Genomic DNA, 26,923 nt, shown 5'->3' on the forward strand with positions numbered 1-26,923 from the left:
GCAATCCAGCGAATATAGACTTTGTTCTGCCTGTTCCTCACTTGCATGTGTTTTGCATTGGGATTAAACACACCACTTAAAATATGTGTGGTTGATGGGAAGGTTCTTGAGGTGATTTGAGGTGGGAGTGAGTGCAACTTTCCTCTGAGCAGATCATCAACAGCCTGTCAGAAGCAAAAGGAACAATGGCGGAAATAAGAAATATGAATGAAAAAACAATAGAGACATTCTGCTGTCACTATAAGTTTTATTTTAAGCTCTTTTTTTGTGTTTAACAAAGATTGTACTTAAATAATTCTAGACTGTATTAATTATTAAATTATTAATTCATTCGTAATGAAATATTCAGTGAGCAAGGATCAAAGGTTTCTTTTTGTTCACTTTCATCGCTTTGAATTCTTTTAATATAATTCTTTGACAACTTTAAATATGCATATGAGATTCTTTTTCATACTGACTATGTGCTTTTTTCTGCCAAATGGCAGATATTTTCATACATTTTTAATAGAAAACACTTTGTTGTAAAGAAAAGAAAATCAAAAAATAATATCAAAAGAAACATTCAGCCAAATCTTGCTTGTATGGAATACAAAAGGAGTTAAAAAGCCATGAAAGTGAATTTAGGATTTTAAACGTATTAAATGTGTTAATTGACATGCATAACTGCAGAACATTTATGAAGAAACGTTTCTATTATTCAAGACATTATCAGAGGATAAAAATACGACCTTACCGATGGTGATATATACCAAGTCTTGATATTCTTCAAGAGATCCTGTTCTGACAAATCAAAAAAACCTATATGGCCTAATTTATATGCCCAAACAAATGGCACATGTCTTAAGGTTGGAAAAATAGCAATGGAAATACATTTTTCTTCATGGCATCTGCAACAGAAGTCCGCAGAAGCTTTTTTAAGAAGCAGTCGAAGATGGGCCCATCCCTTGTAAAAGTGTCCTTCACAGTGGTTCCACTTTTCATTGTGATGATCCGGCTGAAAAATTGCACCCCAAACATTCAAGCACATTGAAGTGAAGCCGAGGAGCCTTTGTAGCCTCATTGTGTCTCTTTCTCAACAGCTGTGTGGAAGCAGTTGAGCTTTTGCGACAAGCTCTTATCTTTGTTTGATACTCATGCCACACATGACTCACTTTGTTCTGCCACAGGATACTAGTCCTCTTAAAACTCATTAACACTGGAAGCCTGACTATGCAAAGTGTGTTTGTTGTGGTTAAAGCCGAACATTCAGCAGCCATTACTCCAGTCTTCATTGTCATTATCCTTCAGAAATCATATATATATATATATATATATATATATATATATATATATATATATATATATATATATATATATAATATATATATGGTTTCTGAATATATATATATATATATATGATTTATTATGTGTGTACTAAAGATCATTTATAGCTCTACAGTAATGCTCAGTCTCAGCTAGTAGAGCATGTCACTAGTAATGACAAGGTCATGTGTTAGATTCATGATGTCTTATTAACCAGGGAGGAGCATGTTCAGATAATTAACCTAGTTAACACGGAAGGAGCACATTCAGTTAATCAACTCAATTGACCGTTCGCAAAGACCCGCCCCCTTTAGTTACTGTTGCTATGTCCGACAAGCGACGCCGCTCTCGCACCACACCATGTTCTCACTCAGTGAAAAATACATCGCGGAGCAGAGAGGACACTGACAACGCGCTGACAGACAGGACAGACCAGGTTACTTTTGATATGAAACAAAGTCTCACCTTTCGAATTTGGTCATTTTTTAAAGAAATTTAAATAATAAATACCGTTTTGTGGCTCTTTAATGTGTCTGACAGATCGCTGTAGAGCCTCTTAAAGCTGCTCGTGAACCGATCATCTCTTACTTCTAGTTAATTTATAGCATCTAATAAACATGAAAGAACATAAGAAGGAATGTTGTTTTAACCGTGGAAAGACGTCAGTACACTCCGTTTTTCAAGTTCAAATCCTCCAATGTTAATCTACTAACTCTCCTGACTGCTTTGTCGGACAAAAATGGCGGATGGCGGATTATGATTGGTCAGATCGCCTGTCAATCAAACTCCCTGCGAAGGGTCAATTAACGAGCTAAGAGGTATATATATACAGTAGACTTACCTCTGTTCCATTACAGTTTTCCAGCATTTGGCACTGCCCTAAGTCCCCAACAAGAAAAATATTTTGTCCTTGAGGAATCTTTGCCTCAATCCTTCGGCCTAAGGAGCGATTCCTCTGCATTATCTTGCGGGCGTCAGCCCAAACAAACGGGTTCCCGCACGCCGAGACGCCGAGGCCTACTCTCGCCATCACGGGCGAAACATCTGCGGTCTCCTTCTGCGTCTTTTTTTAATCTGGCCCATTCAATCATTCCTGTCATAGACAAATGGACAATAAGGTCCGTCGAGCACTAAACTCGCGTCTCAGGCAATACCATCCTCTTCCCGCCAAGGAATAGAGCTATCTCTATTTCTCCGTGTAACCTCGCTTTCGCTGCCGCAGCAGTGCTATCTCCTCCTCTCTCGCAGGAGCTCGCCCATGTGCAACAGTCCCCAGCCAACTACCGGCGAGGCTTGCCCATCCGGTGTCATGAGTATTGAACTCCCGTCAGATGCTGTGACAGCTCTCCCGGTCGAGGAACTATGTCTTTCTCCGTCCAACTGCCGACGAGGCTTACCTGTCCAATGCCGTGAGTATTGAACTCCCATCCTACGCCGCAAGCTGCTTCTGTCAAGATGCGCGCGGCATAAGCCCTCCCGATCAGGCGTTCCAAATTACACTGCTCATCGTTCATCAACCGATAGGGCCCGTCCGCCCGCGAGTTGCTCACGTCAAGGAGCTCCTGGGAGGAGCACGTTTAAATAATTAACCTAATTAACATGGGAGGAGCACATTCAATTCATCAACTCAATTAACGAGATAAGAGGTGTATGTACAGCAGACTTACTTCTGTTCCATGACAGTTTTCCAGCATCCCTCCACCACCCCATCTCCTCACTTCTAACTATTCCTATCCCAACCTGGGATGGGGCGAGTACTCTGGGTTCGGTGCCAAATTCCGAGTTCGGAGCCCTCCCCTCAGACAGCATGTTAAATACGCATAAACTTTACTCTCTTTAATTATACAATGTATACCTTTAATTAATTTGATGTCACTTAGGATAAAGGTCTAAAATGTGCTGTAATACACTTTCAATGGAAGTCTAATGGAGTCAAATGGGACTGTTGTCTTTTTTTTCTTTCTGTCTTTCTGAGCATGTGACAGAATGAAGTGTGCATTGACATTTGCATGTCATTATGAAAGTGTGCAGATGATCTGTGTTCAAAGTCTCCCAGGGCTCTGACACACTTGATATCTAACCTGAACCCAGGAAAGAAAGCGCACCTGAAACTTTGCACCCACGGAGGTAGGAATGATGTTATTCTGATTTGGAGCACACATTTATAGACCAAATACATGTCTATTCTTTTAGCTAATTTACAAATATAAACATTTGAATTGTTAGTGACCCTGAACAAAACCAAAATTATGTTTGATTAAAATTTGATTCAGGACCACAGCTTTTTAAATGACCCTATGGACACCGTATTCGATCAGATAAATATTGTTGTCTTTCGGTTTGTGACGAAAGCACAAAAGAAAGAATGCACTTTCATTTGAGGTAACCTTTCCTTCGCGATCAAAGTCAAAGATCACTTATAACAGAGAGGAAAGGTGGTAGTGTGAGGACAAATAACAATGAGAAACCGATGGAAATAATCAAAGCATACACTTCAGATATAGCCAGAAAAATGTCAAAGAATAGAAGCCAATCCATCTCACAGATGGAGGTCAGACCATCATTAGCAGTGGTCACATATGGGGTCCTTCCAATGACATGCTAGTTTTCGACCCTTATACCGTGAAGGTTGCGTAACGTAAAGTCCAAAGCCACAGCTAAGTCAGCAGGGACTTTTAGGTCTTATATAATTGCTATTATATCATGTTTTTAGAAGCTCAACTTCTAAATGATCGTCTAAAACAGTGTTCTTCAACCCTGCTCCTGAAGGACCCCCAACACTGCACGTTTTCTTTGTCTCCCTAATCAAACACACCTGATTCAACTCATCAGCTCATTAACCCATGTGATAATGAGTTGATGAATTGAATCCTGTGTGTTTGATTAGGGAGACAAAGAAAACGTGCAGTGTTGGGGGTCCTCCAGGAGCAGGGTTGAAGAACACTGGTCTAAAACACTTATTCTTTCATTCATGAGGGGTCACAAAAACTAAAATGAAAAAGTTTTATTGTTTCGGATTTTAATAACTCAGTCAAATATTCAAATGAAGAGTTCGGATGCAAAAGCCTCTAAGTGCCATCTGAAATTTTCTTCTAGAATGATCATTTTTATCAAGCTTGTATATTTAAGTTCAATCATTTCACTTAAATGGCAATGCAAATTACCTATTAATTGTCATTTAAGTGAAATTACTTAACTTAAATATACAAGCTTTATAAAAATTATCATTCTAGAAGAAAATTTCAGATGGCTCTTAGAGGCTTTTGCATCTGAACTCTTCAAATGTTTACAGCAAATTCTGTGATGCTAGATCTGTGCAAAATTAATTATTTAAGAATGAGTTGGAATTTTAATAAGTTCCATCCATCCATCCATCCATCCATCCATCCATCCATCCTGTCTATTTATCTTTCTGACTGCCTAAACCTTCAAAAAATCATGATAGACTTTGTTAAATTGTCATTCAAAGTTGTCTTGACTCTGCTCTGAATTTCTTTGAATTTCAGTTATTTCTAATTCCTAATTCCTGCATACTGTTTGCCACTTCATATTCAGGAATTGAATTGGAATTTAAAAGGCATTCAGTTCAGTTCTGAAATCCTGGTTGACTGTACTTACTTACACTGTACTGCTGATGCTGTTATATTTTATGTTTGCACTATTTGTATTCTACTATCATCAGGCATAATTGAAGACATTGCCACTGAAGACGATGGGCAACGAAATCGCTAAAACAAACGTGTTAAACAGAAGCAGCAGGAATGTGCGAGTCTTTATAAGCAAAGACAAGCTGGACGTTGAAGCCTTCATTACAAAATACAACAGCCAAGTTTTGATGGACACCGTGCTGCCGCATACTCCAATGAAGAAGTTCTGCTTTCGGCCCGACATCCCAAACTACCGTATCCTAGTTTCTGAAAACGGTGAGCTTCCTTGGGAAGAGAACCAGTATATTTCACTGTTTATTGAGGATGAGGACAATAAGGAAGTCTGTATTAAGCATGTCTGTCTCTGTGTGCCTTTACCTTCCGGAACGTCCATTTTAATATACGATATATGATCAGTTAGACATACTATGTCTGTTAATCAATGCCTCCAGTAAATTACATATAAATCATCCTTTATTGTATTCTGCCATTTACTTTTATATATCTTTGATAAATGCATTCGAAATGGTTCGTTTTCAGAATGAGTCAATAAATATATCTGAACAATGTAAATCTTTGTACATCTTGTGTTTTGAAAGCATATTTCATGACCATGAAAGCACACCATGTGACTTTTGGCAGACTCAGTTTTTTGGTCTGAGAAAATGGCAATTTCTTTAATTTGATAAGTGAGTAAACGGCCAGTGGTATTTGAATGAAGCAAGCACACTGTCATTCCCTTACATGGGTTGGTTTCCTGATAATGTGAGTACAATAAGTGAATGGCAGATGAAGGCCACCTAAGACATTGTACTTTTATTATAATGCATTCATCTCCTTCTGAATTCGTTAGGTCAGTTCCTGGACAATGCCAGTCATTTAGTTCATGTCCCTTGTCCAGCGTAGATAATACGTGCCATTTAGATAAAGGTTGAGTGAGATAATCAACTCCTAAAAGACATATCATATCATATTTGCATTTTATCTGCTCTCACGATGGCTTGTGTGAAAGAACATCTAGCGAGACAAAAATTCTGAAGACACGCTTCATCACAGTGACACTAACGCCTTTGTGGTGCTTTCACGGCTAAATGACACAGCAAAAAAGGAAATTTGCAGTGTGCTCTGTGTTTTGAACTTCAGTGGTATAGTGGCATTTGCCATTTACTAGCATATTTTTGGGTATTTGGTGACGGATGCTTGTATGGCTTAGTACCTGAAGCAATGGCCTAAAGAACAGCAAGGTGATTTATTCAGTACTCAAGCCACAGAAATTCATTTGTAAAAGAACATTTTAAGTTTTTGGACAAAAGATATTTCACCTTTGTAAGAGTCTAATTCATTTATCTCTCTATATATAAATTCCCTCAAATAATACATCACAAAGGCTTGGCACCCATTGAGGCTCCACTATAGTTATGTAGACATGAGACAAGCAGAACTGTTCAAACTTTTTTTTAGCTTTCAAGGAGAATTAGTTAACAGCACGACCATGACTTGCAAAACATCTCTCAAAATTCTGGGGTTGGACACATAAAAGAAAGTCACAGAGGAGAAAATATGTCCATTGAATGTCTGGAACATAAAAGCAAGGTAAGACTATAGGATATTTCATTTGTGACTATATAAGCTAACATTTCAAGACATTCTATGCTGGATCTTTTGTAGTTACAGAATTAAAGTATAGCTTATAAACTTTATGTCACTTAGCAGCTTTATTTCAGTTACACTTTATGTCTGTGTTACAATGTATTTATTTATTATATAAATACTGAGTAACAATAATTAACTGCATGTACTTACTACAGTATATATGGTTAGCAGATGTGGACAGTAACAAAGTTCATTTACTTGAGTACTGTACTTAAGTACACTTTTTGAGTGTCTGTACTTTATTTTAGTATTATTTTTTCTGGAAACTTTTTACTGTATTGTAGTTTCTACTCCACTACATTTCTGTTAAGGTCCTAAAGTAGTAATGTCAGTCAGTGGATGATTTTGGTTGCAGGGGTTGACATCATAACCCGACGTAGGTTTGACATGGATTTTGGTTGGAAATGAACGTCAGGTTGACGTCAGAAACCAACATCAGTCGGGTTCTGATGTCAACCCGATTTTCATTTTTAACCACAATACAACGTCTGTCCAACGTTGCACTGTAAAAAAAAATTACATCCCCAAGTCAAAAATTTCAAGTGACCGATAACATCAAAATTTTTCAATTAGTCTGATGTATTATTTCTCATTGAGCCAATGTTAACAGACTATTGCAACAAGAATTTCACTTGGGCCAATTGAAAAATTTAGATGTTATCGGTCACTTGAAATTTTTGATTTGGGAGGGTTAGAAATTTTTTACAGTGTGGAGATTAACGTCAATCTGATGTTGGATTTTTATATAAACCTGATTTTCATTTTCAGCGTTGGGTTTGGTCTTCTAAAAGCAAATGTTGTCATTGTTGTGGAGCACAATAGCTTATAGATAACAGTAAGGCTAACATATTCATACTTAAAGCCAAAAAATAAATAGGGAACTATTTGAGGGAACAGCCATGTGGGTGTGAGTACACTTATTCAATCTCACATTCAATCCCACCACTGGAACTGTGTTCTAGAAATCAATTTGATATTGATATATGAGGGTAGGTAGGCAGGCAAAGATTCAGAGGCATAATGTACTGTAAGTATTACAACAATGCAACAATAATAAAACAATGCATTGACATTTACTTTTTACTTTTGATACTGAAGTTCTTTTAAAAACGAGTACTTTTACTAAAGTAAAAATCGGTCTTTACAACATTTACTTGTAACAGAGTAATATTTGACCAGTAGTATCTATACTTTCACTCAAGTAAGGAAGTTGTGTACTTTGGTAAGGGTTATGATTAGGTTTCGGGTTAGGTTTAAGATTAGTTCCATAAGCACAATTTAGTGTTAGTCAATTTAATAATAGTGTTACCGACATTTCTGTTGTTTTGCTGAGCAATAATAAAGATTATATTGAAGATGTCTCTATTGAAGATGATAACCTTAAATAAAGAATTAAATGTTTGTTTTGCTTTGAAATGATTATTTTATCCAATCAGTCCAATGTTTCTTCACACACAGATGCGTTTGCCTGTGTCTTTCTATCTGCTGAGCGTGTGGCTCGGGTTTTTGTGTGTGATAATCGTGTTTCTGTGGAGTGGAACCTGGAGAGGAGGGTTTGCTTGGGATGGTTCATTTCTGCAGTTTAACTGGCACCCGGTCCTCATGGTGACGAGTCTTGTGGTGTTATATGGAAATGGTGAGAGCTCTCTTTCTGTCTCACATGTAAACACTTTTTTCTATTGCTCTGTTGTTTTAACTGGCAGACCTCTTCTCTTCTCTTTCCTTTTCTGGTTAATGGTCTTGCTCCACAGACAGTCTCATAAGAAAAAATCACTAGGTGATGGCTACAAGATGGCAGTGAGATTAAATGGAGAGCAAATCAAGATTTGGCTTCAAGAGATAGTTCACAGAAAAAGGATAATTCTGTCATATTTTAATTTATAACTTAAGCTATGTCATTCCAAACCTGTTTGACTTTCTTCAGTGCTGAACAAGTGCCCTAAGTGTGTGAGTAATATTTTCCACCACATTTAACGACAAAATGTTAGGTAAATGTGTAATGATATAACAAGGATTTAATTAAACACAAACAGCTGTGCTCGTCTCTAATGGACAGTCTTTCAAGCTGTACGATGTAGTTTATTTGCTATATGAATAGTGAGTGAGAAAAGCTGTTTGTTTGTGAAGCATAGATGTGGAGAAGAGGGAGGATATTTAATAACCATTTTATTCTTAGTTTTAGCAGTGAACTTTTATATAGACGTTTATATTGAACATTGATGGAACGACAGATTTTGTGTGAAAATTAATCATGAAAGTGGTTTATTTTGTTTAAAAATCTTATATGAGGTGGTAATGTAAGCCTTTTACCCCACAAATGATATTTACCATCTGAATCTAACCATGTCATGATTATTATTTTTTAATTTATTTTTTAAGTCAGACAGCTGTTAATTATCATCTTAATTAAGAATATGTAAAAGTATGGTTTTTGTGCCTTTTGCCCCAACAGCAGAAATACCATACTTTTACATAATCTTTCGTTATTGAAAAACTGTTGCTTTAATTAGCTTGGACAAAACTGAAAATCATTAAGAAGACCTTTTCAATAATTTTAGCGATTCTTATTTGCTATTTAAATCTACAACATTTTAAAAAACATCGAATACTAGATTAAATTAGCACTGTTTGCGATCACGTCAAGGATCAGCCGAATTTCCACATGTATCTTGAAAGGCGGATGTTTTGGAAAGTTTTGTGCTATCTAGTGGTTTAGAGGAGAATAAAATCAAAGGCGCCTATATTGTGAAATATTATTACAGTTTAAAATAACTGTTTTCTATTTTAATATAATTCAAAAAGACTGGATGGCAAAGCTGAACTTTCAGCATCATAACTCCAGTCTTCAGTGTCACATGATCCTCCAAAAACCATTTTATGATTATTTGGTGCGCAATAAACATTTCTTATTATTATCAATGTTATGCTGCTTAATATTTTTGTGGAATATTTTTTTCAAGATTATTTGATGAATTGAAACTTGAACAGCGTTAATATGAAATCGATTTTTTTTTTGTAACATTATAAAAATCTTATACTGATCTGATCAATTTTATGTATCCTTTATGCAAAGAATTAATATCTTTAAAAAACATATTACTAACCCAAATCTTTTGAGCGATAGTGTACATGGTATCTTCCAAAGAAATTACTTCCAGGGATATTACCATGGTATGTAAAAAACACATGGTACCACCACCATGTTCATACCAGGTCCAAAACACTTACTGTGAATGATATTCAGTTTTCTCTTTTCTCTGTGTCTGTCTGTCTCTCTCTTAGCCATAGTCCTGTACCGTGTTCCTCTCACCTGGAGCAGGTGGTGGTGTAAGTTGGCCCATGCAGGGCTGTTGTTCATGGCAGTGGTGTTGGCTGTGGTAGGCTTGTGTGCTGCCTTTGATTTTCACAGTGCCAACAACATCCCTCATCTGTATTCATTACACAGCTGGACTGGGATCTCCACAGTGGCCCTATTCACTTTGCAGGTATACCACATGGACTAGCCTGATGAATGACTTGTCACAGTATTTTCACTGCTTCATGCATGGTAAAGTTTCTGCTCCATCAAATTTCAATGGAATGATGCTTGACATCGTCTCCTCTGCCTTTGTCCTCTGACTGAATAGTGGTTTGTGGGTCTTTGCGCTTTCTTGTTGCCCTGGACACCTTTGGCTATTAGAGCCCGCCTGAAACCTCTCCACATATGGATGGGCATGGCCATCTTCATCCTGAGTCTCATCACCAGCCTGTCTGGGATCAATGAGAAACTACTTCTGACGCTGTGAGTGACAATCCTACAATCACACCCATGTAGCTACAAGAAATGGCTGCAATTTATCTTATTCAGATAAATAATAACTTTTCCCTTTGAACTAGTGTAGCTTATTATGGTGAAACCACCCATCTAATGATTTCATTTTCATTCATTGTGTGTTTTGTTGATGGCTGAGTTGTTTGTATCTGTTTCAATATTCCCAACCAATTATGTCTCTGCAGAAACGGGAGAAATGGGAGCAATACAGAACCATATACGGCGCTGCCTGCTGAAGCTCTGTTGGCAAACTCATTAGGTGTTTTAGTTGTTGTTTTTGGATTGGTAGTGCTGAAAATACTGTCCAATCCGAAATGGAAGAATCCAGAGTTTGAGAATGAAACTGACAGGGTGAGTATGATGACATTTCACTTTAAGATGCCAAAATTGAATTATAAGAATAGACACTACTGTTTAAAAGTTTTTGGTAGTAAGATTTATTTAGGCTATTTCATTTTTTTTAAAGAAATTTGCACTTTTATTCAGCAAGAATCCATTGAATTGATCAAAAGTGTCAGCAAAGACATTTATAATGTTACAAAAGATTTATATTTCAAATAAATGCTTTTCTTTTAATTTGTCTTTTATCAAAGAATCATGAAAAAAGTATCATGGTTTCCACAAAATATTAATCAACACAAATGTTTTCAGCACTGATAATAAAATAAATGTTTCTTGAGCACCAAATCAGCATATTGGAATGATTTCTGAAGGATCATGTGACACTGAAGACTGGAGTTATGATGCTGAAAATTAAGCAGATTATGTTTTAAAATAGTTTAAAATAGTTTAAAACAGAAAACATTATCAAAATTATATATATAGACCGAAACATTTGCACGGTAGTATATATTTGTTGTCTGCATTTAATACGTTTTTGTTTTTGTTTTTTTAATTTACATTTGTGGCATTAAAACCTTAAGTGCTGAACAGAGAGGTGATGGCTGATTTTTTTCTTTTCTTTTTAATTTCATTTGCAGCCTTTGCTGACAGATGCCAGATGACGATTGGAGTAAACAAGAAAAAAGAAGAAACACACTTTGGGCCACAATTATACAAATCATGTTTTGATTACTCTGTGGCAGATGATTGTTTTTATGTCTTGTTCATCTACTCATCCAAAACATCTGAATGCCAATTGATTGACATGTAACCTTATCAATGTTAGAGACAGACCTCTTGTGGTTAGAAAAAAAATTGCAAGAAAAAAATCAATAAATTAACCAGCTTACATGTAGACTACTATATATTATGTCATTTACGTTAGACTTTTCATCTTATTTGTTTATTTTTTATTTATTTTTTTGTAAAGTTGTTGAACTGTAGTCCTATTGTAAAGTTGGCCTACTGTAGTCCTGAGGAAAAGTGGAGATGCCGGGGATTGAACCCGGGGCCTCATACATGCAAAGCATGCGCTCTACCACTGAGCTACATCCCCTTGTGAAACAATCGGCTGTGGGTTGCTACCATAGCTTTGTAGAAGACCATTTAGGAAATTAAATATTATTTTTAACATATATAAAATGTGAGATTGCCACTTTAGGAAAACATTTTGTATCAGCTAAATTGTAAAAAAAAAAATTCCGTAGCTATATTCTAATAATTCGTTGAAATAAAATGTATGAATTGTGAATTTTATAATAAGTACAGGAGTGCAATAAATTAGATAAGATAATCAACGTTTCTGACTGCATTACATATTTCTAGATATTTAATATGATGGATTTTTCATCTTATACCAGTGTACGTGCAGCCTTCGTTGTGGTGACACCGACATCCCTTACTCATCGATTACGGTGCTGATTGGTTTAAAATTCCACCCAAGCTGATGGTGGCCAATGAAAATAATTTACGTTGAGTTCTAATAATGACATCTCGTCATTTCGTTCATCGGTGTTGTGTGCCTGGAAACTCGCAGGTGAATGTGTGTACACGCAGATGACGAACCACACACAAGCGCTCTGAAATGGGATGTTTCATAGGCTAAAGACTACGACAAACGCCGGGCGGACTGCTGAATTTGAAGCGGATTTTTATTCTATATCAAAGGCATGTCCACTTTTGTGGTGAGTGAAAGTTTAAACGTAAAATGCTGTGGTTTTTGTGTTAGCTTGCTAAAGTTGTTAGCTTGATTAAGTGTGCAAAATCTGCGTGCAGCTTTTAACTTTCTGGTCAATTGTGATTCAGTAACTTACAGTAGTCAAGATTTGCATGATCAACCTGGTATCGTTTTATAACTACCCATTATTTTATTAAACTAGTTGCAGGCCTTATGAAAAATATATAAATGTAACGTTAAACGGTTAGTGATGCATTAGGCCCATTTAAGCATATGTATTACATCTACAACATTTACATAAATAATAGCATTTTGCAAACAAGAGTTTTTTGGAGTACCTTAGATCGTGATTGTAATAATTTCTCATATTGTTGACAAACTTGCCGCCGGGCCAAGTTTCATTGGTTTTCGGCGGCAATGCTTACGATTACCACAAGGGGGTCTTAAAGAAATGCATAGTAAAACAATACGTGAAATATCTGCAAATCACTTAAATAACGACGAGTAGATACATGTTGATTAAATTTAAACGAAATAATCTGTTTGTGGAAGTGTTTATGTGTGCAGAACAGGAGGTAACAGATTTCAGGAAGCTCTAATGATGTCTTGTCAGATTTGGTGCTCCTACTGTAAATCTGTAACGTTAGCTGTTCACATCAGAGCAAAATGCCTTCTAGGTCGGATTACTCGGATATAAAATAAATATTTTTAGACATCACCAAAGTGAACTTGACAAGCATTACATACAGTCTCTATATGATAATATAGTAATGATGATAATAATATAGCCTAATGTAAAGTAAGAATTTAAACACTGTAGCACCCAGATGGGCTTGGACCATTTTATGCATGTCATTTTATTAATCTGATGCATCATTAATAATCTGAAGCATAGTTTTATTAATTTGATCCATAAATAACAATCAGGCTTTTATTCACATATAAACATTCATCAACTCACATGTTATGATAAACGGAAGCTCAAGCATGTTCGCTTGACATGTGAGAGAACCAATGAGGTTTGTTCTCTCGCTTCAAGCAGGTTCGGTTGAGCTTTTGTTTATGTTTGCTGATCAATGTTTATATGTGAATAAAAGCCTAAATTAAATCTGTTCAGCGTATAAAGCGACTGTGTGTCTTTATAAACTTTTTGAAGTGTCAAAGTGGTAGTTGCAGGGAGTCGACTGTCAATAGAGGGACAGAAATCTTTCCGATTTCATTACAAATATCTTAATTTGTGTTGCGATGATGAACTAAAGTCTTAGGGGTTTGGATCGACATGAGGGTGAGCAAATGATGACAGAATTAAATTTTGGGGTGAAATAACCCTTTATTGTACAGCAACCTCCATTTACAGATTTTTCCCAGTTAGAACTAAATAAAAATGACTTTTTTATGTATTCAGATCAGAACAATAAAGTATGTTTTTTAAGTATGCCAGCCCTAAACAGCTGTCAGCACAGTAACAGGGCTACTTATTCAATACAATGTCTCTTTTAGAGTTGCATTCAGAAGGCTGTCTGCAATTGCTTTTCTAGGCCCATCCCTCGGTTCGTGTCAGAGGAACAGAGCACGCATACACACCTGTGCTGTGTCAGGATGAGAAGTGTTTAGGGCAGGAGAAAGGTGTGCACATGCACTGCCCCCTCTGTTCTGTGGCCGAGGCTTACCAAGATCCCATCATCCTGCGAGCTCACTTCCGAATCAAACATGTGGACAAAGGCATTGACTTTGCAGGTGAGGAACATAAAATGTAGCTTTTATGACTGATGCTCTTTGAAATCAGTCTCTCTCTTACACTTATTTTTTATGGACAGGCTTGAAGGTGCTGCGCTGCTGTATCCATTGTGAGATTGTGGGAACTATTAAAGGAGAAAAGAGGTTTAAAGGTGCTCATTGGCACTGTTACCGCTGTAGAAATGGTTTCAACAGGCGGGACGAGGCCATCAAACACTACAAAACACACTTCCGAAACCCCCACACTACATTCCAGATCCAAGTCACTCAGGTAAAGGTGGATAACGTCGGGCTAAAGGTCCATTCACACCAAGAACGATAACTTCAAAGATAACTGTATTAGCGACCACACCAATGTATGGTGATGTTCTGTTTATAATAAGTGCACTGCACACTATAGTTATATTGTCTGCCACTTTGAATGCTCAAGCTCTTTAAAGTCATGTGGATTCTAATTGGCTGATGCTTTTATCATTCATCAGCTGAAAAAAAGGTCCAACGATATCATCCTCTCTGTCATTAACGTAATAGTTGTGGTGTTGACTTGCCTATTTTTTCATCAAATTAGAATATATATTTTTAAATGTTATAGTTATCGTGCTTAGTGTGAACAGCCTTTTTTTACGCATTGGATTGCTCTTTTTGAACCCAATAATGTTTGCATGATTCCTCTCCCAGAATGTGAACTGCCGACAGTATTATGGGGAGAGCTCAGAGGCTCATGGTAAAGCATATGAAGGGCTGGCAGTGAGTCTTGGACCAGGTGGAGATGGCATTGGATCCATATTAACTCAGCCCATCCTGACCACTGACACCGAAACCCTATTGACTGTGGAGCCAAAGGTAGACTGTCCAAGTTTTATTTTGGGCATTTCATTAAAGGGAACCTATTATGCTCTTTTTTTTTTAAGTCTTCATTTTGGTTTTGGGGTCTACTAGAACAGGTTTTCATGCCTGAAAGTTAAAAAAACGTTTTTTCCCACATATTTTACATTATTGCAGCACCTCTCTTCACAGTCCGTCAGTAACGCTAAGTCCTGTCTCTATGAAGCCCCTCCTTTCGAAAAGCACAATATGCTCTGATTGGTGTGTTGTGATTGGTCAACCTCTTCAAGCCTGTTTGGGAATTGTCATAACCGTGAATTTCAGCAGACTACTAACGCAACTCAACCAGGCCTCGCCCCTTTTTTTTGTCCATGCCTTGGGTGGGAATTATTTAAATACATTTAAATTCTGACGCGTACAATCCCGGAAGAAAACTCAAGACTACAATTAAGGCATTTCCAGGAGTTCAGAAACACTAGTAATTATTGATACAGAGTGCTTTTTTTTTTTTTTTTTTTTTTACTTTGCAGACCTTTTTCAAGTTCAAACAGCAACATTATAAAAAAAAAAAAAAAAAGAAGTTTAAAAGCATATTAGGACCCAACAAGTGTGATCTACTACTAAACCTCTTAGTGTTTGATTTGTAATATTGTTGTCGACCTTTCCTTTGTGTTTGAAGGAAGACGGTGAGAGGAATGGGATCCCACTGGGTGCTGAGGAGGAGGTGGGGTCTTCCCAGAATTCATCTGATGGGACACAGACTCTTGTTCTTATGGACCCTGACGGACAGGGAAACAGTGTGATCTATGACATGGCTACTGGTATCATAACTGAACAGGTCATTGATAACATGAATCACAGAACATATTACTGTTTTATGGTATTTAATGATGAATGCTCTGTGAAAAAAAAACCCTTCTAATTAGATTTGTCCATTTATCTATCATTATTGATGCAGCTAGACGTTTTTGAAGCTTTTTTTTATTTTTTATTTGGGGTTAGTATGTTTGTTTTTTTTTAAGTAGGAGTGATCTAAATGCTTTGTCACTGTTATTTCAGGACGCAGAAGGTTTGGAACAGACCCTGCTACAGAAACGACTCCTGGAGCTCCACCAGCAGATGTACACACTCCGTCAGGAGAAAGAGAATATGGAGAAGACACTACAAGCTGAGATTAAACAACTCAAGGAACAGGTATACCTGCAATTAGTTTATAATTAGCCTTTTTTTGTAAAATGTCATTTTTCACTTTCATTAAAGTTATATTCTATATTTATTTTTTTCTCTATGTAGTCTTCTTTTGCATTTCTTCTATTTTACTTTTAGGTTGCAAGTCTGGTTCAATCTAATGTTAGGATGTTTGAGGAACTGCAAGCATATCAATGTCCAGATCACAGCCAGCAGAAGGTGGCCAAGCTTGTAAGTGTTCAGAATGTATTGGCTTGGGCTACTTCAAATTGATATTTCTCCTGGGGAAAACTGTCTTACTTTTTTATTGTTAGATGGAAAACCTTGAAGCGCAGCACAAGGAGCTCCTGCAGGCCCAGTTGGCCTCACTCAGGAGAGAGATCCTGTCAGGAGCAGATAACATGCCAATCAATGGACACAAGGGTGCACTGCAGCTCAATGTGGATCTAGAAGAGCCACAAACTGAAGTTATCAGTGGCACTTTAACAGGACTGGAGGATATGGATGTACAATTACAAACTGAGCAGCATGAGGCACTAAGACCCACAGAGCTCGAACTAGTGCCAACCGATACAATCCCCTGTTTGGAGAGCCCCGGCTTGGACTTAGATTTGCCAAACACTGGCTTGACTACATCTAAGGTTTTAGAGGATAAACAGGAAGTGTCATTGTCCCTCGTGTCGTCTAAGAAGCGCAGCTCAGCGGATGACTCACACACAGTTGAAAGCAAAGTACAAAGAGTCAGCTGAGAATGACTTGACATTAGAAACACTCGTCTCCATTCCTTTTTCTTAACGCTTTTAAAGTTTGCTGTTACCTTAGCCACACATTTCCAGGTCAAAAATCATATCTGTATTCTGTCAGTTGACGTAATATACAGCACATATACATTTCCATGATGCAATTTTTTTTTACCTTAAATCTCCTTTCCATGCTTATTTATATTAAATGCTGCTTTGGCGTTGGCAATGCTTTTTAATGGACTCATATGCTCTTGTCACTCAAAAAATGTCTAGCTTCTGTTGTTCTTTGAGCATAAATAGAAGCATTTTACTGATCTTGAATTCATAAACATTTTGTGATGAGCTGTGGAAAAACGTTTTATGTTGGGTTGCTAAATCTTGATGGTCTTGTCGGCACAACAGTACATTATTATCCTACCATGGCTTTTCATATGCATTTTCAATCCAATGCCACTAAAATAAGTGTCTTTTATCGAGTTAAATTGTTCAACCGGTGCATTACTTTTACCATGCGTTGGGAACTGTTACTTTTCACATCGCTAATCCAGATGGACCAGATCAGCCCTTTGTGATTAAACGTAAAACACATTTTATAATTTGTACGTAGATTGATGTGGTACATGTCAGGTTTCATTATGTAATAATGTTTAGTATATTAATTTACCCACAGAGATAAACATAGTTCTGGGATTTTAATGCGGCTCATGGAGCTTTTACTGAACTTTTACCAGCGAATGACCATCATCAGTGGGACACTGGGTAACACATGGGCAGCAGATGCATTTATACATCTCTAAATAATAATTAAAAAAATTCTCTCTCCCTCTTTTTACGGTGGATTTTCAATTTAGTGGCTTTGAAATATTCTCAGTGTTGTAAATTATCACCAAATGCCACCTCCGTGTTGTTGACCAGTATCACAGTCCTTTATTATCACTTAATTTTGTACTTTTTTAATCCTATCTTTTATGTTATGGTTTTCTAAATTAAATTAAATTATTTAAACAATTATTCGTCCTACTGCACAGGTTAAAATTTCGAATGAATGCTCAATGGGTGACATTAGTTTTCTGACCCACCAAGCGCCCCCTGGAGGAAGACAACCGCCAACGCCTTCTCCAGACCTGACGGTGGCAGCACATGCTGGTTCGCGTTATCAAGCAAGAAAATAATAATAATAATACCGGAAGAAGGACGCGGGCATTTCACTAGTACACTGTGAGTATTATATTATACTTTAACGTCTTATTTAAAACCTAAAAAACATTTCTGTGTATAGTATAAACAGGAAGGGAACAGGAATATGTTTATCGAATTCAGTATGTAATTAATGTGGCAACTAGGCTGTTATACGTGCACAATCACTTTAAATGTATAAAGCTTGGTTGTTTTTGTGCAACATTTATAATAATGTATTATTATTCAAAAGTCATTTACCAAGGCAAGACACCCCACGCATCACGGTTGGCGTTAAATACATTTCACGAGAGGAGATTAGTGTTTTCAGCAGAACTAACACAGGAATGCGCGCTTGTTTTGTGGTTTCATGTGTTTTTATAGTGTTTAGGTGGTGCATATGTCACAGTCAGCACAGCCCGGGACGATGCCCACAGCCCCGGATTCCCCCTCTCTGAGCGTCACCGTCAGCGGGAATGTCCAGAAATACAGCATCAAGAAGAAAAAGGTCTTAAATGCGGAGGAGACTGAGCTGTTCGAGCTCACTCAGGCTGCTGGGATAGTCATTGATCAAGAGGTGTTTAAGTGAGTCACACAAAATCAAACGCCAATAGGGTTCTTTAAGGGATAGTTCACACCCAAAAATGAAAATGATGTCATCATTTACTCACCCTCAAGTTGTTCCAAACCTGTATACATTTCTGTCTTCTGCCGAACACAAAGGAAGATATTTTGAAGAATGTGGGGCACCATTGACTTCCCCAATACTATGGAAGTCAGTGGTGTCCCACGACTGTTTGGTTACAAACATTCTTCAAAATATCTTCACATTTTTATTTTTGGGTGAACTATCCCAGACAGCAACATAGTGTCGGCCCACATCCAGGCCGAGTCGTGGAATCCACGTGTACCAGATGTGGGCCAACACTATGTTGCTGTCTGGGATCCCTTCAAAGCAAGACACTACAGGTGAATAAGATAAAAATAGATATCACCATACTTCCCCAGTTGATTAATGACAGTAATTTAAGACTATTGTTTTTGGAAATGTTGTTTAAATATGCAAATGATGCATTGTATAATAATTAAATATGCTCTAATTTGCATACACTTCCAGCGGCCAGTTGCACAAACTTAGCCTTGTTAAGTCTTAAGAAATAGTTTGACCAACTAGCAGTTAAGTACGAGTTAATCAGCCTTACATTTCCCATTGAAATTAGACAGATATACCTTTTAACGTAACTGACTTGTCTTGAAGAAGAAAAATGAGATGACTAACTTTTAAGAAACCAGCTACCTGACCAGAAATCTAAACATTGGATAAAGTCAGGTTCAAAATTATTGTTTGGTTTTGGTATTGTTAAATGTTTTTACTGAGGGGATTTTGAATATCTCTTTTCATCACACCATAAATCGGAAAATACTGTCAACAGCCAGAAAAAAGTAAGATAAATCAGGCAAATGATACATGAACAAACTCCTGTAAAAACCTTCAGAAAATAGCTAGGAATAAAACTGTAAAGTTGGCATAAGTGCTACTGAAGTGGAGATTTCTGGCTCCGTGCAGGAGAGAAAACGACCGTAAAAAGATATATTTTCTTGTTGAAATCTACTGATACAAATAGTTAAAATGTAATAAAATAAACACTTAAATGTGTATTTTGGATGTTTTCTTTACACTACACCCGAAAGAGGAAAAGTTATGAAAGCAATATAGTCCAGAATCTCAAAATTTACTGAATCGGTTCAAGCTGTTAAACTGAGAACCGTTTTTTTATTTTTTTTTTATTGTGTCTGACTCAAATTGAGCCGGGTTAACAGCTCACCGACTCAAACAAAAACGTTCTCTTTCATGTATGTCTGTTTGAAATAACCGGTTCATGAAAAGAATTCTGTATTTTTAAGCTTGGATTTGGTGAGCCATGTGCAAAGCAGGGTTATTATAGTTAACTAAAACTGAAACCATTAAAAACATTTTCATTACTTAAAATAAATGTAAATAAAATGTACTTTTTTTTTTAGCTAGTTTCCAAGGCAAATTTTGATGTACTAAAATAACTAAAACTGAAATAAAAATGAATAAAAACTATAGACATATTACAAAAACCCAATACGCACAACAAAATTATTAAACCTTTAACTAAAATGAAAACTATAAAAATAACAAATTCAAGATATTAATAAAAACTACAAATACTGTTTAATTTATACTAAAATAACACTAGTGTGAATTGTAATTAGCTTAAATATAGGTAGTTCATAATTGCCAATGAACTTTAAGACCATGTAGAATTGTTAGTTAATAGAAATATTAATTTATTGAACACTGTCATCTTTAATTCCATTGCTGATGCCACTTCCATAAAAACAATATGAATTTTTTTTCTAAGGCACGTTTATAAATGCTACTTAAATGCCCTAATTAAACTAAGGCCTAATCCTGGCTTAATCAAAGCCCTGTCTGTGAAACCGGGCCTTTGCATCTATAATAAAATCTCTGAGACACGTAACCTCTTTTACTGAGTTTGCACTTTTTGTCAGTTAATGTGTCTCGAGATTCTAAACGAACTCTTCTTGCTCTGCTACAGGATCATAGTGGACCTGCTGAAGATGAACGTGGCTCCTCTGGCAGTCTTTCAGACCCTAAAGACCATGTGTGCAGGGCAGAAGGTCTCTGAAGCGTCCACCGGTGACACATCCACAGCGTCCCACACCACCGCTGCACCTTCAGAGTCTAGAGGTGAGTGGTACCAAAGCATAATGTGCCACAGTATTACATGAGCTGGAAAATAGGTGATGTCCAACACAAAACAACATCTCTGCTGTTCTGGTAGTAGTTTTAAACTCCCACTTTGATCACTTTCTCCATGTTTTGTGCTAGCATTGTTTAATTGAATCTGTGTGACTTCCTTTAGAAGAAGAATGTGTGGTCTCAGGAAAAAGCTCTAAAACTGCAGCCCCTCCCTCTGCACCGGTGTCCCGCCCACCTAGGGGAGGGGCTAAGATAGTGGTCTACAGCAGTGGTGACACGAGCGCTCCTATCTCTCAAGGTTTTTCTTCTCTCTGTCTTTTAGCTTGGAACCTTCATCCTTTTTTTAATTCCGATGTTTGCGAGTTCAAGGTCTTCTCTTCACTCCCATGAACTATTGCAGCACATTTCTCATGCTGACATAACTAATTCCTGCCTCAGCTTCATAGTGCCGTATATCTGTTCTCATTCTCATGCCTCGCCGATTGTGCCTGTGATTTGCGGGCTCGATGCTCCGAATATGGGGGTGAAATGCCCCAGATCGGCTTCTTTCATGTGTCTCATGGACTCTGTGACTCTCATCCGGCTATAAAGTCCTCTGGTTCTCATGGTAAATGAATGTCTGTTAATGGCGTGTGTCGAATGTGACACTGTAATGCACTAGTAAACCAGCATCCTGCAAAATTGTCTGCCACCAACTTTGAAAAGCATGCATGTGACTGTCAACTTCATAAACGGATGGTGTTTGCACATTTTTCCAATTCATCACTAATATCTAATCTCATTGCAACTGTAAACCATCTTGGATAGGTGTCGCCTGATTTTCCAAATCATTATAATGTCCTTTATACCCTAACATGTGACCTGCTCTATCATTTTGAGTCATTTTGACCCAGAAATACACAGATTTATGCACTAAATAATAAACAAAGTCTCAACACTCTCTAATTATGTAATTATATTTTTTCTTGTTTAAATTGTGCTTTTTAAATATGTTAAATAATTAAGACATCAATAACAGGTTAAAATATACTGATTTTATCAAATATTTTAGAGATATGCTATTCTCTAATTGTTTCTATACCTAATGACCTGTGCACATGAAGTTTGCCATTTGGGACAAAGCCCGTGTAAGTCTCTCTACGCTCTCAAACTACTTAAAAATTTGTTTTTGTTTTGCAATAATTGTAAAATAAGTTGTTTCTATATACATAATCAACCTCTTTAAATAAATAGTTTTATATAGATCCATAATTTTTTTATTTGATTGTTGTTCACAATGCTTCATTGGATTATAGTTCTCTACCTCATTAAAGCTTTTAAGTACACAAACCTGTAACTTTTTGTCCGATTTTCAAATACGTTTTTGCGTCAAATCAAAGTTTGCAATGTGATTCACCTAGTATCTGGTTGGTTTGGATCATGGCTTATGTCTCTTTAATTCATACTTTTTTTGTTGAAATCCCTATGGAAAAAATACTTCCAGAACCCCAAAAATGGGTTGGCACTGTTGCTCTCTAAAACTAATAGTTAATGTAGAAATAATGATGGGTTCACATGCGCTCCATGCGATTAAAGAAGTCTTTCAAATGAACAAGAGTCTAAATTCATGTTGTATGATAGTGTTCCTCCATAAACGTTTTGTTGCTACTTCTGACTCAAAATGATAGAGCGTGTCACATGAATGTGTTTAAATTATATTAACATGCTTTTCTTCTGTGTGTATTTGTGCAGTGCGCAGTAAAACAAGTTCAGGGCAAGGGGAGAAATCAGCGAGAGACGGTTCTAGCCAGCGAGTGCCACGGCAGGTCAGTGCCACCAGGGGGCAGAAGAGCGCCAAGAGCTCTGGCAGCAGCAGCTCGTCTTCTCAGCTCACATCCAACTGAAGTTCTTCACCGATTAAACAACACATACTAAACTTGCTTGAATTACACTCCTATGTTCTGTTGAAGAAGGTTCCTGTACGATTGGCAGAAACTTTTCAACTGTAAACGATCTCCTCTTTGGGGATGTCTTTTGTGTTGCCTGAAAAACACTTGCTTTGCATCAAATTTGCATCTCGCCCTGGGATACTGTAGCTGAACCACTTGTATGGAATTTTGTATGCCAGTTTAGTTTACACTTTCACACCAAGACAATTTAAAAACAAAGAAAATCTTTTTCCATCTTTAAACCTGAAATTAAGTAGCTTTGAGGCTGCTGTGAACCAGATCTGTTTTAAAGTTGTTCTTGTGTAAGACACTTTAAATGTCTTGATAGACTGTGATGAGATGGAAGTTAGTCATTATTTTCATTTGTGAAATGTGCTGTTTTTTACATTATTTATTTTTCTTTTATCCAATATTTTCCAAGTACATCTCTGCATTTTTGAGTAAAAATATAAAACAATTATTGTATTTTACACTTTAATTCTGTACGTGATGTAGCAGTGTTAGTATACAATACATTAGTTTATGCATCAATCTATTATAAAGCAAAATAAGAGAGTCTCACTGTTTCATTTCATGGTGGAAAATGACACATTTTTGACTGTAGGAACTATGACTGCTGTCTTCATTCATTCTAACCTGAACTTCATATTCTATGTTGAATGAATTTATTTGATTCCCTGCCTTTCTCTATAAAAGCTGGAAAAGGCCAGGGTCAATGCAAGCACTTGTGTGTCTGTGTTTGTTTGTACACTGAACTTTCTTAAAGTGTGGTCACATTTGATGGCATGTGTAAGTCAAGGAAAGACCTCTTCACCTTTGAGACATGCACAATGGTTAAAGAACGTCTCTTCAGTAATGAGCTGCAGGCACATGAAAAAGTTTAGTTTCTAAATGAACAAGTAGTTCCAGGCAGGTCTTGACCGCATTGCATGTCCATATCACTTCGCCAAATGATTTCAGTCATTTCCAGCTTCAAAGGTCCTTGCAGCCTACAACAGCAAAAAAAAAAAAAAAAAACGAAACTGATCAAGCAAAAAATATATAGTAAACAATAAGATAAAAAATATATATATTTCCATGTTTTTTGCCACAAAATTATATTTTAGTATGTGCGGAAAGCATACCTCCCAGAAAGTCTATTTCTCCCGCTCTCTCTCCCACTCAAACGCGCGCACTCATACAGTATGGTCACACGTGTTGTCAGCGCTGCTCTGACGATTTTATCAGTAAAATAATTTAGCAGCTTAAAAGCTACATGACATTTCTCACAAGCGAGGTAACAACGGTGCTGTCATTGAAGCAGATAAAAGTAGTTTAGCTTTTAGCAGAAACGCTGAGCCGAACACTGTTGAGATACACAGAGACTCAGGTAATTCACACACGCTTAATCTCTCTCTCTCTCTCTCTCTCTCTCTCTCTCTCTCTCTCTCTCTCTCTCTCTCTCTCTCTCTCTCCGTTTTAAGGACAACCTGTCTTGAAAAACAACGTCTGTGTAACCGTAGTATATCTGCAGTAATCTTAAGAATATCTTATATAGTGTGCGATGCGCCACAATTTTCAAATCTTGTAGTGTGTGTAGATTTGAGATTTTAAAGAAGAAAATCTATGAAGATTCTCCTATGTGCGTGATGCAACCAGATTTCACAATCGGTTAAGATTTAAAAACTCCTGTAGTCAAAGCCAGGCTTTAGGTAAAATTTTAAAGAGCTGATAATAATGTCCTGTGTCTGTCCAAACTAGGCCTCGGATGTCAAGTGTTTTTTTATTTTGTTTTTTTAATAATTTGATATCAGTTCTAAGGACTTTTTTAACTGGCAAAACCACGTAACATACAGCTACCATTCAAAAGTTTTTGGGCCCGATTTAAGAAATAAATAAAAAGAAATGAGCAAGGACAAATCTATTTCAAATAAATGCTGTTCTTTTTAACTTTTTATTCGTCAAAGAATACGGATAAAATCTTAATGGTTTCCACAAAAAGATTAAGCATCACAACTGGTTTCTTCATTGATAATAATAAGAAATGTTTCTTGAGTAACAAATAAGCATATTAGAATAATTTCTGAAGTATCATGTGACACTAAAGACTGGAATAGCCTAATAATGCTGAAAATTCTGCTTTAACATCGCATTAATAGATCACATTTTAATTTCAGAATATTACTGGGTTTATTTCTGTATTTTTCTTCAAATAAATTCGGAGAAATTTAGATTTTTTCCCCCCAAAAAACATTAAAAAAATCCGCAACCCCAAACTTTTAAAGGATAGTGAAAAAAAAAAAAAAAAAAACTACAGGAATTTCAGTTCATCCAGTGCAATTATTATATGATATAATTCCAATAGCACTGTTTAAGGATTTTAAATATAAAAGTAAAACATTTTCAAACCAGTTTGACCCGACCTCAACGCAAAGCAATTTAACAGTTCAAAGTAACAAAACTTTTCCAGACGTTTCCATTGGAAAGACAAACTGCTGTCATACATGCGAGTATATGACCCAACTAAGCTCTGACAGATGAACACAGTCACTTGTATATGCTCTACTTTTCATTTATGAATGCCAGACAGACAGTCTTTTCTCTTTCAAGGCCAGTGTATGAAAGTGAATTCTTTCAGATGGCACAAATATGGCCATAAGGACACATCTCATTGCACAAGGATGTGTAGATAAGTCTTTCAACAGTTTTCTTATTCTTTATTTGTCACTTGTGAAAGTTTCTGTATCCAAAAGATTAGTTGGGTTTTCACTTGCCATTTTAATGGAAACAAGTTGGGTTCTTTGACTATCATTTTTGTGATTTTTGTGCTATTAGTAATATCTCCCCCCCCCCCACCCCCACAAACAGGCTTTTTAAACACCAGTCTTCCACTGGTCGGTCAAATGTTGTTGTGTATTGATCTGAGTATGTATTGATCTCTGTGTGTATGTGTATGCAGTGAGCAGACCGTGACGGGTTGGTTGGAGCGGATGTTATAGCCAGACAAGAGGGTTTTATGGTACGCCAATCCAGTGATGGTACCGCTGGACTTTTGAAGGGTATGGGCCATAAGTAAAAAACAGAACACTGCTCACGAGGGGAATAGAAAAGAAAAGCTTTTGTTTGCCAGACTGAGAGGGATGAGGACAAAGACATACACTTGTGGAGAAAACAAAAAAAGAAAAGCGCTTGAGGGGCTTGAGCTAAAGAAAATAGGTGTGTGTGTGAGCTGGGAAGGAAGAGAGAGAGGGTGAAAGAGGTGAGCTAGAGGTTTTAATGTGGCCGTTTGTCGTGTTTATGTGGCTGTGCCGCTGCTCTCCTGCTCTCTGTATTGATGGCAGTGCAGCCAGGCTGTAATTGATGGCGGCATATTGCTGTACTCCGGCAAGTGTAATGGGCCGAGACACAGAAGCAGAGAGCACAGCAGGAACCCTCTTTAACCCTTTACGTGCTCATACACACTCACTCTCCCCAAATATGTATGTGAGTTTGTGTCTCTGTATGGAAGGAGACGTGTGCCACATTTCTACTACAGGTAGATTAACTTCTCTTCTTATTTTGTAACCCCACATTGTGCTCCTTGCATTGTGCAAGCTTTCAAGTTGCACACAAAAGATGCACATTTATAAAAATAAAGGTTCTAAAAGTGGGTTTTTGCAGTGGTGCCGTAGAACCACTATTTTTGCTTCCCCAAAAGAACCTTTAGGTAACCATTTCTTAAAATATTTTTTTTCTTACACTATGAAAATAAAGGTTCTTTATTGGCATATGGTCAATGAAGAACCTTTTACATCCAACCTTTCCATTCCACAAAAGGTTCTTTATAGTGGAAAAAAGGTTCTTCAGATTAATGTTCTATACTTTATGAATAAAAATGGTTCTTTTAAGAACTGTTCACTGAAAGGTTCTTTGGCAAACCAAACATTTTTCTTCTATGGCATTGCTGAGAAAACCCCTGTTTGGGTAGTGTAGTGTAAAGAAAACCTTTTTTCCACTAAAAAGAACATTTTGTGTAATGGAAAGTTTCCATTGATGGAAAAGGTTCTTCATGGAACCATAGATGCTAAAATGAACCTTTATTTTGAAGAGTGCCGTTCTTCCCTTCCGTAGAGTTCCGCTTCCA

The 26,923-nt window shown here is 36.9% G+C and overlaps 3 protein-coding genes and 1 long non-coding RNA gene across 9 annotated transcripts in view; all 4 read left to right on the plus strand.

Moving 5' to 3' along the window:
* LOC309477281 overlaps positions 1 to 5,508 on the plus strand; it is a 29,351-nt gene extending 23,843 nt beyond the window's left edge. Inside the window, exons 2-3 of the long non-coding RNA XR_014198597.1 lie at positions 3,288 to 3,429; positions 4,985 to 5,508. This is a non-coding gene — a long non-coding RNA (uncharacterized lncRNA). The remainder of the gene's footprint in view (positions 1 to 3,287; positions 3,430 to 4,984) is intronic.
* Positions 5,509 to 6,219: 711 nt separating this feature from the next.
* Positions 6,220 to 11,655, plus strand: LOC309477220 (lysosomal membrane ascorbate-dependent ferrireductase CYB561A3). The gene is made up of 6 exons (XM_082140388.1): positions 6,220 to 6,542; positions 8,061 to 8,238; positions 9,885 to 10,087; positions 10,229 to 10,383; positions 10,599 to 10,764; positions 11,394 to 11,655. The coding sequence occupies exons 1-6, from the start codon at positions 6,510 to 6,512 to the stop codon at positions 11,415 to 11,417; spliced, it is 759 nt and encodes a 252-aa protein (XP_081996514.1). The 5' UTR covers positions 6,220 to 6,509; the 3' UTR covers positions 11,418 to 11,655.
* Positions 11,656 to 12,279: 624 nt separating this feature from the next.
* LOC309477219 (uncharacterized protein) lies at positions 12,280 to 17,787 on the plus strand. Its single transcript, XM_082140387.1, has 8 exons — positions 12,280 to 12,479; positions 14,011 to 14,209; positions 14,290 to 14,480; positions 14,888 to 15,052; positions 15,714 to 15,872; positions 16,094 to 16,228; positions 16,361 to 16,453; positions 16,537 to 17,787. Exons 1-8 carry the CDS (start codon positions 12,465 to 12,467, stop codon positions 16,969 to 16,971), a joined length of 1,392 nt encoding a protein of 463 aa, XP_081996513.1. The 5' UTR covers positions 12,280 to 12,464; the 3' UTR covers positions 16,972 to 17,787.
* A 292-nt stretch (positions 17,788 to 18,079) lies between these two features.
* On the plus strand, positions 18,080 to 23,542 carry mzt2b (mitotic spindle organizing protein 2B). Of its 6 annotated transcripts, none has more exons than XM_082140393.1 (6): positions 18,155 to 18,183; positions 18,394 to 18,428; positions 18,526 to 18,726; positions 20,730 to 20,881; positions 21,057 to 21,191; positions 22,625 to 23,542. In XM_082140393.1, the coding sequence occupies exons 3-6, from the start codon at positions 18,542 to 18,544 to the stop codon at positions 22,774 to 22,776; spliced, it is 624 nt and encodes a 207-aa protein (XP_081996519.1). In that variant the 5' UTR covers positions 18,155 to 18,183; positions 18,394 to 18,428; positions 18,526 to 18,541; the 3' UTR covers positions 22,777 to 23,542. The 6 variants fall into 6 exon arrangements, with proteins under 6 accessions (XP_081996516.1, XP_081996519.1, XP_081996518.1 ...); XM_082140392.1 differs by having other exon boundaries at positions 18,169 to 18,183; positions 18,394 to 18,464; XM_082140390.1 differs by lacking the exon at positions 18,394 to 18,428 and having other exon boundaries at positions 18,080 to 18,183.
* The last annotated feature ends 3,381 nt before the right edge of the window (positions 23,543 to 26,923 follow it).

This window comes from Leuciscus leuciscus (assembly GCF_965113295.1).
Source record: "Leuciscus leuciscus genome assembly, chromosome: 16".
Taxonomy (NCBI): domain Eukaryota; kingdom Metazoa; phylum Chordata; class Actinopteri; order Cypriniformes; family Leuciscidae; genus Leuciscus; species Leuciscus leuciscus.

Excerpts from the sequence above, each read along its gene's own strand:
- LOC309477219 (XM_082140387.1), top strand. Across the intron at positions 15,873-16,093 it reads CTGGTATCATAACTGAACAG|GACGCAGAAGGTTTGGAACA; the intron begins GTCATTGATAAC and ends CTGTTATTTCAG. Across the intron at positions 16,454-16,536 it reads AGCAGAAGGTGGCCAAGCTT|ATGGAAAACCTTGAAGCGCA; the intron begins GTAAGTGTTCAG and ends TTTTATTGTTAG.
- LOC309477220 (XM_082140388.1), top strand. The coding sequence starts at position 6,510 with ATGTCCATTGAATGTCTGGAACATAAAAGCAAG. Across the intron at positions 10,088-10,228 it reads TGGCCCTATTCACTTTGCAG|TGGTTTGTGGGTCTTTGCGC; the intron begins GTATACCACATG and ends CTGACTGAATAG. Across the intron at positions 10,384-10,598 it reads GAGAAACTACTTCTGACGCT|AAACGGGAGAAATGGGAGCA; the intron begins GTGAGTGACAAT and ends ATGTCTCTGCAG.
- mzt2b (XM_082140390.1), top strand. The coding sequence starts at position 18,542 with ATGTCACAGTCAGCACAGCCCGGGACGATGCCCACAGCCCCGGATTCC. Across the intron at positions 20,882-21,056 it reads TGCACCTTCAGAGTCTAGAG|AAGAAGAATGTGTGGTCTCA; the intron begins GTGAGTGGTACC and ends GACTTCCTTTAG. Across the intron at positions 21,192-22,624 it reads GAGCGCTCCTATCTCTCAAG|TGCGCAGTAAAACAAGTTCA; the intron begins GTTTTTCTTCTC and ends GTATTTGTGCAG.